Below are 12,025 nucleotides of genomic sequence, written 5' to 3' on the forward strand. Positions count from 1 at the left end.
CGCACGCCCCATTGTCACACACTGGAAAATTGGATCAGATTGGGCCCTCAGTTTGCAATCCTGTCCACACATACCTGGGAGTAAGCCCCATTGACTCTAATGGGGCTTACTTCTGAGTAGACATGCAGAGGATTGGGCTCAAAGTTGGTAGACACACACTGACTCTTACAGGACAGTCCTCCGCATGTCTACTCAGAAGTAAGTTCTTTGCTACTGAATGGAGATTACACCCAGGAAAGTGTGTTTAGGGCTGCAGCCGTAAGCATGGCGAGTGCCACTGTGGGGTGTGTGTGTGTGTGTGTTGATGGGGCACAGCAAAGAGGAGGTCAGCCCAGAAATGCGCTGCCACCTCGGGCTTTCGGCTGCCCGTTGGCTCTGTCCCACCTTCCTCTCCGCACACACCAGATGCCCTTATAAAGTCATGCGCGCGCATGTACACAAGCCGCCGGAGGCACACCGAGCAAACAGCCTGCTTGCCAGGGGGACGCCGCGCGCGCGCACGCACAGCAACACCCCACAACACCGCACCGCACCCCGCCGCCTGGTCTCCCTGCAGCCCGTCGGAGAGGCGCGACTCCATTTCAGCGCGCCAGCCATTCCGCAGCCCGGCGTGAGTTGGTCAACTTGGGGGCGGGGGGGCCGTGCCGGGACTGGGTGGGGGCGAGCCTGTGCCGCGTGTGGGGCTGGGCCAGCCCCGAAAGCCCCCTTTGTATCCCTCAGCCCCGGGCAGGCAGCGCAGGGCTCGCTCTTTCCACGTGGCAGTAGCAGCAGCAGCAGCTTCCTCCAGGCGGGGGGGGGGCGAGGACACAGCCTGGGCCATGTGTTGACTCTGCCAGCCGCAGGTATTTTCGGTGTGTGCTGGGGAAGAAGGGCCGTCCTAGTGTGTGCTGAAGGGGGGGGGAGGAGAGGGTGGCGTGGGGGTCCCCCAATGGGGATCCAGCCTGCGGATCTTGCTAGAAGGAGGGAAGGTAAGAAAGACCTACAACAACACGTGTCAGCGAACTGGAATGAATGGGTTCCTTCCAGAGGATCATGCGGATCTATGGGGTCTCCCTGTCCCCCCCCTCCCGCATAAAGGGGGGTCGTCCAGGAAAGGAGTCAAGTAGCGTCACAGGACACTTTGGCTGGGCTTTTGGACAAGGGGCTCATGCAGGAGGACCCTGCGCGGCTGCTGGATTCCCTGGGTTGACACTGGAACCCAAAACATGCCTTCAGTTCAGTGAAGAAAGCAGACCGGACTCAACGAACAGATGTTTGCCTTTCAGTCTAGGGAATCCAGCTGTTGGAAAAGGGCCTCTTCCAGTTCTGTGCTCGCTCGCTTCCTCCGGGAAGAGGATTCCACAACTTTCCCAGGGCAACTTCTTCCCTGGCCCAACCCTGCTTGCGGTTATGTTGCAGTGCTCTGCCAAACCAAATTCTTATCTAGTGCAAGCCTGTTGCTTTGTGTTCTCCTGTCCCAAATGGCAGCCTGTTGCAGGTGGGGTGGAGTGGAGGAGAGGGGCCATTTGACACTGTAACTCTGGCAGATCAGGCTTCATGCAGTCCTGATAGGCTGTGCAGGGGGCTGTGCAAGTCATTCTGGGCCATGAGGCATAAAATCAAATTGTTCCCTCCATCGCAGGGCTGGCTGACTGACTGACTAGATAGATAGGCAGACTAAATACTTGACAATCTGCTGATTTGTAATGGTGCCCAAAACTGGTGAGTGCCTCACTCTGCCTGTTGGACTCATCTTTTCCTTTCCTTCCCAGCTTTCTCCAATTGTCTGATTAAATCACCATGATGTCTCTGTGAGACCATTTTCTACCCAGAGCCCACCTGCTGCTCAGCTCTGAAAAGGCAATGTCCAGATTCAGTTGAGCTGTGAGCATATATCTTCCTCTGTCAAAAAGCCAGCTGTTCTCATGTCTTTCTATGCTCAGACCTAGTCCCAAGCCATAGTTATTTCCAGGGTGGTAAGAAAAGAGCCCCACCTGCTTAAGTACCGTCAAGTCCAGCATCCCCTTCTTGCAGTGGCCCACCACATGCTTTCAAGGAGCCCACACGTGGTGCTTGAAGGTGGTGCTTGAAGGCAGATATCCCGCTGCATTATTCCTCAGCAGCTGCCATTCAGTAGTAGCACTACAAGTCACTGATTCCACATGACAATCATGACCAATAGCCATTGATATTCACAGGGCATAAGTCTTTACAGTCATCTAAATTAGTGGCAGTGGTGAATTGCATAGGTTAAAGTTGCATGGTATGAAGAAGTGCTTTATTTTGCCTGCCCCAAATCTGTTGCTAGTTGGGTCCATTGGGGGATAGCTTAGTGGACTCCTTTCCTTGAAGTGCCTTTTCTTCTTCATGCCTTCTGTTCCTAAAGGTGGGCTTCTTAAGATCAATTCACAGAACTGACATGCTGAACAGAGCAGCAATTTTCTCTTACTTTCTCAGAACTCCTCGTGTTCAAGGGATCATGTTGCATTAGGAAGCCTGCAATATGGTTTCTTAAGTGTTTCAAGCAACAGCTGCTTTCTGGCATTGTATCCTACAGGCAACATCTGTGTTTAGGGCTCCTTTTTCAGCTTCCTTGCTAAATCGTGTGGTGTTGCTTCCTGCCACTTTTTCATATTCTTCTTTCAGCTTTAGGAGCTATCTGTTTTCCACCCTCCCCAATTGTGCTTGTTTACAAATGCTTCTGGATTTAGTGTCATCTCTGAATTTTATTACCAAACTATTTATTTCCTCTTCTGTTTCATTACAGGAAGTATTAAATCAGCCCAAATCTACCTTGGATCTGTGGAGCTTCAGAATTGTCCTCTCCAAATGTTCCAAATCAAAGGACTGCTTTCAGAACTCAGAAGGTTGGCTTAACACTTGCAGCCCTTTCAAGTAAGGGTAAGATTGTTTGGTTGGACAGTCTGGCTCCTGGTCATTTAGATCACATGACAGATTCAAGTTCCCAAGCTCTCCTTTGCAATTAATACCAGTTCAAAGTATTTCACATTCGTTTTCTTAGTAACTGTTAGCCTGCAGGGTAGGTTAATATTATTATCAACCCAGTGTTACAGATGTGGACTGAGTCCTGCCCTCTCCTGCCCTTGTTCCTTCCCCACCTTGCCCCTGCCCTGGAATGCCTCCACCTGTTTCTGAAGCCCTCATGTCACCCAGAGCTCTTACCTAGCTCCTGGTGGCATCCAGCCAGTGCTGAGTTGGTGCTGGCACTAACTCAGCACGAGGTGTTGCAGGCATGCCTTACGGCACATTTTTGATACCCAGCACTGGCCCTGGAAGGCCTGTGCTGGCCCAACTCAAGATTGGGCCCCAAAACAACAATCAAATACACATTTATCTAGCATTAAGCCTATTGAATGCACGGTGTTTGATGTTTGAGTAAACATTTATAGGATTGTGCTACACAGCTTCTTGATGAGTTCATGGCAGAGGTGAGATTTGAACCAGGGACTTCCTGGTTTGTCCCCAATGTTTCAGTAGCTCTTGTCTGGAGCTACTTGAGCTAAACACTATGGGCGCAACTCAGGCAAAGGTGAGCACTGCAAGGTCAAAACTGCATGTGGTTCGTCCTCTTTACCCAGTAGCAGCAGGGTTGCCCTTCCCCCAGATTGGAACCACAGAAGGTTATGGGGACTTTAACCCTACTCTTTGTGATCCTGATCCATGGAAGCCCCTGACTCAGCTGCTACTAACTTTTAAAAACTGAGCCCATTGGAGCTGCTAATACTTTTTGACAACAAAAAGTGCTGTTGACACAGACTAGCAGTGGCTCCCCAAGGTTTCAGACAGGAATTTTTTTTGCCTACCCTACCTGGAAATGCCAGGGATTACAGTGGGGGCTTCTGGCATACAAAGCAGATGCTCTTCCCCTGAGGTACAGTCCCTTCCCTGACCATGCCCTGTAATCAAATAGCTAGATGCCCACATGTAGCCCTGTCAGAGGACAACCTTATGGGAATAGCAGTGCTAGAGATTAGTCACACGTGATCACTTAAATGGTTTGCAAACTGTGTTTTGGGATAAATAAAGCTGCATTCTCCAAGTCCACTCTTTGGCCTGTGGATAGAGTATCTTGAAACTCCTACTCATTGGACAACCCTGAAGGTGTTACTTTCTCTATGCCAAGCTTGCTCTTCAGAACCATTTAAAACTGTGGAGCACTCTAAACACTAGAACAGTCATTCTCATTTTTTTATTTTTCCTTTGGTTATGGTCCATTGGGATCTCCTCTCGGATTCTGGGGCCCGCTATCAAACAAGGATACCGCATAGACAAACATAAAATCATTTATTATTGAACACCCAGAAAACTTGAACATTTCAACAGACTAGGCTCTCCAGGGGACCATATGGCTCCTGTTGAGAATGGCTGCACTAGAAAGTAATATAGTAATCATAACAATTTCCCCATTTGTTGGATTTTAGCTCCCAGCATGCTACACTTTAGCCACGCTGCTGGGAAATTAGGCCCCTGCTCTTTGCAGTCCTGCTCTTCAGGACTAAGGGTACAAGAGTTTGCCTGCTATCTGGCTGGTTAGGGGGAAAAGCCACAGCAAGCCAAGCAAAGACCTTGCAGTAAAGGCTCAATGTTTTGGAGGGGTGGGTGGGTTTCAGATATACAGTATTTTCTCAAGGCAATGTTTCTGATGGAGGGCAGTTGCATTTTCCCAGCCAAAAATTGCTGTTTAAAAGTTATTTCTTGTCATAATTTTATTTGATTATAACTATCCCATCCCTAAGGCTAATGTGGCTTTACCTAAACATTTTAGGTATCACATTTGTTTGTAAAAGGGGCAGGGAGCAAAAGGTTTTCAACTTATTGGTGAGGTCTCCTGGAATAACCTTCACTCTGTGGAAGTGACTCGACACAGCTGGCCTGTCAAGTTTGCTGCATGATCTTACTGTGAGGAAGAGGACACAGCCTTTCTGCAGCTGTTGGTCCTCTCTGGCTGGTGGTCACTGCCAGGCCGTTTGTCAATGCCCTCATTCTTCTATCACAGGGCAGCTGACGGTGTTGCTGTTCTCTCTGGGAGGGCAGAAGTGCAAACTCCCAGCAGCGGTTAGCTGGAGCCAGGAACATTTTTGTGGCTGTGGAGACTGAATGTTTCTGCTCCTCAGTGCCTTGCCATACCCTTCCTTCAGCTCTGCTAGCTGCACCCTCACCTTCTGCTTCTAAAAATAAAGACATGACTGAAAAGCTCCCCACCCCTCTCCCCAGTACATTGCATGAATACAGGATGTGACACCAGAACTATAGCTAGTATCCTGCAAAGAATGTAATGTTTGGTTTTCCTGATTTCTAGATTTCTGGTGACTTCTTGATAACATGATAACCCTGAAGCAGTGTCTGGTGTTTTACTTTATATCCAGTTACTTCCCTGCTACCATCTGCAGTTCCTTGATCTTGCAAAAGATAGTGAATCACACCTCACTTTCCCATCTCTGCCCAAGGGCAGCTTGCAAAAAGAGGGTGCAGTACAGGACTTACAGAGCGCGTGGGCCACACCAGCCTCTGTTTTGGTTGGTCACTCCACATTCTCAGATGTTGGGGGGGGAGGAGGATGATGTTGATCTTTCTGTATTTTCAGACTGATCTCCAAGCCAGAGGGACAATGGCACCAACGCTGCATCAGGCATATCGCCGGCGCTGGTGGATGGCTTGCACTGCAGTGGTGGAAAATCTCTTCTTCTCTGCTGTTCTGCTGGGCTGGGGCTCCTTGCTCATCATGCTTAAACTTGAGGGATTCTACTCCCATTTGTGCACAGGTAAGAGGGAAAAGACCGGGGCCCAGCAAGCTGGGCTTTGGTGGAGGAGATCAGGCAAAATAAGAAAGTGGGTGGAGCCAGGCAAAGGGTGGGGAGCCTTGTAGGTGGCAGCCTGAGCTAAGCTCTTCACCCAGAAAACTCTGCAGAGCCCCCACCCATATACGTTCCTGGGATTGTCGGAGTATTTGTGACATTTTCCAAAACCAGTCAAGCTTGTTCAGGCAATGGGAGTTGGTGGGAGTGGGGAGCAGAGTTCTAAATGAACCTGATGTTGTTGCCTGCTGGTGAAGAAACATTCTATGTATTGTAGAAGTGCAGTATGGACTAGCCATTATGGTCATGGCAGGGATATGTTGAGCAGTTTCAAGCTTTTTCCTCTTCACAAATATGTGGCATAGCCCCTCTCTGGCAGTGGTGTCCTTTTTCAGAAAGTTCACCTTCTCATGCATCAACCTCCTGTAAGCTCTTGACTCTTGAATTGATCACCACCTCCCCAATTTTTCTCATATGAGACAATATTTTAGGCATGCCAATTACCCTGCCCCCGGGTCAGTCACAAGCTACAGATGGGACTAGTATGATAAAACAGCTGCGGGGCAATGCTTTAGAAAAACTTGTTTTCTTATTGCTCCCCATTTGTTCTGGTCACACAACACCCTATTATACAACAGGGCCCTTCCCTTGATACACACCTTTCTCTGATGAGAAATGAGCCCATCTCTCCGCCAGATTTCCTTCCTTCTCTATTGCTCCAGGCTTGCCATATCACCATCTAGGCAATCTACTTGTATCATGGAGTAGGAGGGAGATGGAGTTGGAGAGAATAGTACACATCCACATCCTGTGCTATTACTTTCTGGGTCCCATTGCTCACCCTCTTTCTCTGTGTGCTGTGGGGCAACATGAACCATTCATTTTTTTTCCAGCGGACAGGAGAAGGGTGAGCAGCAGGACCTTAAACTGCTCCCCCATTAACAGAAAGCTGCCTTCCTTTATGTGGGCAGGGTAGATGTGAAAGTGTGGCTTTTATTGCAGAAGGATGGGTCTGATCCTCTTTGCCTTGTTTGCTCCAGGTGAGAATGGCACCAGCGAGTTAGTGCTGGCTAATGTATCTCATTCTTGGCCCAGTTGTGTGGATCAGGAGGAAATGCTCAACTTGGGTTTCACCATTGGATCCTTTCTACTGAGTGCTGCCACCTTGCCTCTTGGGATATTCATGGACCGACTTGGCCCCAGGCCGCTCCGCTTGCTTGGCAGGTATAGAGCAGAGATCAAGGAACTGGAGGAAATGGCAAATTATTATTATTATGAACAGTATTTATATACTGCTTTTCAACAAAAAGTTCACAAAGCGGTTTACAGAAAAAAATCAAATACTAATGGCTCCCTGTCCCAAAAGGGCTCACAGTCTAAAAAAGATGCAACACCAGCAGACAGCCACTAGAAAAGACATTGCTGGGATGAGGTGGGCCAGTTACTCTCCCCCTGCTGAATAAAAGAGGAGCACCCACTTGAAAAAGTGCCTCTTAACCTGTTAGCAGGGGTTAGCAAATGGGTCCTGAAATGCCCAGGCCAGGGAGGGGAAATACTAAGGAAGAGATGTGTAGATTAGAGGAGATGAAAGGGGTTTAGAGAATAGATTGATGGATGTTGGATAAGGGGCACTTGACAGGGTGGACAGTAGATACTCAAGGAGACAGCAGAGTGTGAATTATGGCTTAAGAGATGGGGGATATGGGTGGGATGCATGGTGTATGATATACCCAAGTGGTTGTGAGTGACATGGCCCCATTTTGCTCTGCTGTATCTCTTGCTTTCTCTACAGTGCCAGCTTTGCTCTTTCCTGTGCTCTCATGGCTGTGGCTGCCTACAAACCACCAGGTGAGGAGGAGACCTGCATCTGAATTGGCAACTTGGTGTCACAAATTGATTGGACTAGGGCTGCCAGGACACAATCTGGACAACTTTCTTCTCTCTGGATGATTTCTCCTTTCCTAAAAATCTGATTTCATTGCATACTGTCTCAGCAACCTGGACATTTGTTTTGCCCCATAGCAGGTAGCTTGTGTTCCAGACTCATCCCAACTGCCTTCTCTCACTAATGGCACAGCCAATGAGGAAGCCACATGGCGGGAGGTACTCAATGATGACAAGATGTGGCTGCAGAATAGGCCGGCCAAGATGAAATATGGTCATGGAGGCCAGTAATAGGTGGAAGGGGGACTGTACTGTTGGAGGTGAGCTATAAGAGACATAGAGAAAGATGAGGAGATTTCGTAGTATGACAGTGGGGAGACAAGGTCTGGCAGAGGATGCCATCCTTTCTCCTAACAAGCTTGTAAGGATCTCCAGAAGTGCTGCTCTCTCATTCCTTCCTTCATGCTTTTCATCTGTGCACTTGTAGCACAGGCCCTTCTTGCTGTCACCACCCATGTCCTCACTCTGTGTTTCTGGTTTGTCTTTCTAGTTCTTTCCCCACTGATTTTCCTTGGCCTTTCCCTGAATGGCTTTGGTGGGATCTGCCTGACCTTCACCTCCCTAACTGTAAGTATGGGGACCAAACTGAATGAGCCCTTTCTCTGCAAAAGAAAACCGTGACATACATTCCCTTCAGGTGGCAATAGCAGGAAGTACCTGAAGACATTCCTGGTCCCTCTTTCTCCTGAGCACAGCTGGAATCTTCCATGTGGCAGATGTTGAAATGGAACCTTTTGGAGACTATGGGCCCAATCCTATCCATCATTCCAGCACTGATATAGCTGTACCAATGGGGTATGTGCTGCATCCTGCTGTAGGGAGGCAGTCTCAGAGGTCCCTCAAGGTAAGGGAATGTTTGTTCCCTTACCTTGGGGTTGCACTGCGGCTGTACTGGCACTTGAAAGTTGGATAGGATTAGGCCCTATGTTGCACTGTGCTAATCTCCATAACAATCCTGCAGTGGTGTCTTCTCTCCCCCTTTCACGGCAATTATGGGGAGTGAATGACTTGGCTGTTATCCCTCTGGAGCTGGAAAAGACAGTGTCAAAAGAAACCCTTTCCAAGCACCATTCCCTAATTTGGGGAGCCTGCCAAATGGGTGCTTCACATCTGGCTGTGCAGTGCTTCTTGGGCATTGACCAGCTTGTCATACTCACATAACTGCCCTGTCTGATCCTTCTGCTGCCACTCTGCCAAATATGCTAGACCAGGGGTGCTCACACTTTTTTGGCTCGAGAGCTACTTTGAAACCCAGCAAGGCCTGGAGATCTACCAGAGTTTTTTTTACAATGTTCGCGCCATCATAACATATAACATTTATGTGTACAATGTATGTTGGTGTACCTTGAGCCCCACTGAGTATAACAGGACTTACTCCTGAGTAGACATGCCTAGGATTAGGCTGTGAGGCTGCAATCCTAGCCACACTTACCTGGGAGTAAGCCCCATTGAGTACAATGGGCCTTACTCCCGGCATTTCCTCCCAGAGGCACCTGAAAGGGGGGAGGGGTCGGCACTACTCATTTTGCCTCGCAATCTACCGGTAGATCGCGATCCACCTATTGAGCACCCCTGTGCTAGACACTCAGAGGTGTTGCTAGAGGTGGGGGGCGGTGCACTAAGTTTTGCAGAGAGCTTCCTTGCAGCATGCAAGCAGCTCCTCCCTTCCCCTTTGGAGCCATGTGGACGGGGGTGGGCGAAACGGAGGCGAATAGCTCCTGAGAGGAGGGGGAGGAGCTGCTTGCACGCTGCAGGGAGGCTCTCTGCAAAACCTAGTGCACTGCCCCCCCTCTAGCAACACCTCTGCGGACACCACACAACCTCTGGTTAAGAATTAAATGCACAAAACAAGCACACGTGAATATTGATTTATCCATTTAATTTGCTTGTGGAATTTGGCCTTGCTCAGCATTTCGGTGTCCCTACTGAAGAATATATGGATTTTCTTTTTAAAGCACAAAATATGATCAGCCCTCAGTGAACCCAGGAAATAGTGTGTCTAAGGAAGATAGGAATTCTGCACCTTCAATTGATTTAGGGCTCATTCCTAACTTGCACTGGAGCAGACGGGCTGGCGGGCCTGCGCTGCATCCAGTGCAAGTTTGGGGCCAGAATCAGCACAACCTAAGGCAAGGGGAAAACTTTTCCCTTACCCTGTGTTGCGCTGCACTGGCCCCGAAGGGTTTACTTGGATCTGTGCCACCTCAGGAGGTGGTGCAAATCCGAGCAGAACAGAGCAGCCAGAGGCTGCTGTGCACTGCCCAGGAACGGGGTCAGGATCTGGCACAACCGTCGGATCCTGACCTGTCTCCCACTCCCCACTCACCCTCCCCTTACCCTGAAATGCCTTCTCCACACCTCCTTCACACCCTCCTTATGTCCCCCCCAAGACCCCTGCATTGGCTGAGCTCAGCTGACACAAAGTCACGCTGCTGCGCCAGATCCAGGCCTGAGGAAGCCAGTGCAAGGAGTTGACTCTAAAGTCAGCGCAGAAGTGCCATACGGCACATTTGTGACACCCCCTGGTCACTTGACACCCCACAGGTGACTTGTGCTGGCCTAACCTGCGGGTTAGGATTGTGCTGTTATTTATTTAATGTATTTCTACTCTGCCTTTCCTCCTCTTATGTGGGAGTGTGAAACTGGAATTTTGCAAGGTCCCATTTGTGACATAGATGTGAGAAAAGTTGCACCATCTGAAGTGCCCTCATCTGGTCAACTATTCAAACCACAGGAGTTCTGTCTGTCTTTGCTCACCCTGAACTGTAGTTGCTTCTTATCTCCCCAAATAACCAGCATTCAAGAATGGGGAAATATATGGTGATTGGCTGATGGGTAGGGTGGGGCTTGGGCAGGGCACTGCATAGGACTGGCAGGGTGCTTATCTGTTTGCAGCAGTGGATTGTTATAGCATATTGTGAAGGGCAAGTGTGGCTGGAGGGGTGCGGTTTAAGAGAGGCTGCAACACAGTTCATTTTCCATCTCCTTGTTCATTCGCTTTCTTTACTGAACTTCACTGTGTTGCTTGGTTGTTGCATCTGCTTCTTTGTTAGCACCAGTTTTATTTGTTTGATTTTGCTGAGCCTTTGTTCCTGATATCTAGCAGCTGGAGGCAATCACTTTGGATTTTGGAAACTGGAGCATCAGATGTCATTTTAGTTACAACCAATTGTGAACTTGCTGTACTTTGAACTGGATATGACTGCTGATATGAAGCTGTAGCTTCCAGAAATCAGGAAGGGAATCTCAGCTAAACTAAACCAATTAAAATTGTGCTGGATGCTAACAAAAAGCTTTGTTGAGATAGTGGACTTTTGTGCCTTGCTGTTAAAATCACAGGGATCTAGATTTCTGTACCATGGTGCTAGATCCATGATTTTTACTGTGCACTCAAGGAGCAGGTGGTTTGTTGTTACCTGCATGTAAAAATGATAATGATTCGTGAAGTGACACAAGGGAAATTCGGGAATTATCTGCTTTGGAACACATCTTAACTAAATGTGTAAGCTATGATGGCTTTGGATAGGAGAGAAAACAAAGCTAAAATCAGATTGAAAAGTGATGTAAATGAAACGTATTTTTTATAAATAAAAACATTCTTTATTTATAAAAGTACTTTTGTATGACTTGGTAATAATATCTATTTTGTCTCCTCTTCTCTGTGAATATAACTTGTTAGTTAGTTAAAAAGACGATTTTAAAAAAAGAAAACAATTCAGGTGCCAAATTCAATTATCAGTGTTCCAAAGAAAACAGATGAGAAGGCGGCTGGTCTTGTGAGCACTGAACTTCCTGTGAGGAGTTGATGGGGGGAGCCAGCCAATGGTAATGTAAGCCATTTATCTGAGGTAATCATAGTGACCTCTGGGCCTACAGGGGCATCCCATGGAGGTTGGTTAGAATCCCCCCCCCCCAAAAGCTGCAAGTTACTATGGCAGCTTGTCTACTGCTCTGAAGCAGAAACAACCTTTAAAGGCTTGGACAAGCATCATGCTTGTGGGATCTCTTTTATTCTTTTTAGTAAATCCCTAAAACCCACCAGCTGGGATGCAAAATAGTGACTTGAGTGGGGCAGGCCTAGAATTAGAGAACAGGGTGTCGCTGATCTCATACTTAGCCCAGGAATTTGTTTTCTGTACCAACTGCATTAGAAGTGATTATTAGTTTGTGGAACTCTTTGACACAAGAAGTTGTTATGGTATCTTGCCTGGATGCCTTTAAGAGGATATTGGACAAATTTCTGGAGGAGAAGTTCATTACGGGTTACAAGTTATAGTAGGTATGTG

The 12,025-nt window shown here is 48.1% G+C and overlaps 1 protein-coding gene across 5 annotated transcripts in view; it reads left to right on the forward strand.

Moving 5' to 3' along the window:
- Window positions 1-451: 451 nt before the first annotated feature.
- SLC43A1 (solute carrier family 43 member 1) overlaps window positions 452-12,025 on the forward strand; it is a 29,466-nt gene continuing 17,892 nt past the window's right edge. For 4 of the 5 annotated variants that reach the window (XM_066611378.1, XM_066611381.1, XM_066611382.1 and 1 more), the window contains exons 1-6: window positions 452-610; window positions 2,747-2,874; window positions 5,585-5,762; window positions 6,836-7,019; window positions 7,588-7,643; window positions 8,230-8,306. In XM_066611378.1, coding sequence (XP_066467475.1) covers window positions 5,609-5,762; window positions 6,836-7,019; window positions 7,588-7,643; window positions 8,230-8,306 — 471 coding nt within the window. In that variant the 5' untranslated portion in view covers window positions 452-610; window positions 2,747-2,874; window positions 5,585-5,608. Of the gene's footprint in view, window positions 611-2,746; window positions 2,881-5,584; window positions 5,763-6,835; window positions 7,020-7,587; window positions 7,644-8,229; window positions 8,307-12,025 lie in introns of all 5 variants that reach the window. The other variant, XM_066611379.1, reaches the window with a different exon arrangement.

The sequence above is a fragment of the Tiliqua scincoides genome, chromosome 1 (genome assembly GCF_035046505.1).
Source record: "Tiliqua scincoides isolate rTilSci1 chromosome 1, rTilSci1.hap2, whole genome shotgun sequence".
NCBI classification, from domain to species: Eukaryota; Metazoa; Chordata; class Lepidosauria; order Squamata; family Scincidae; genus Tiliqua; species Tiliqua scincoides.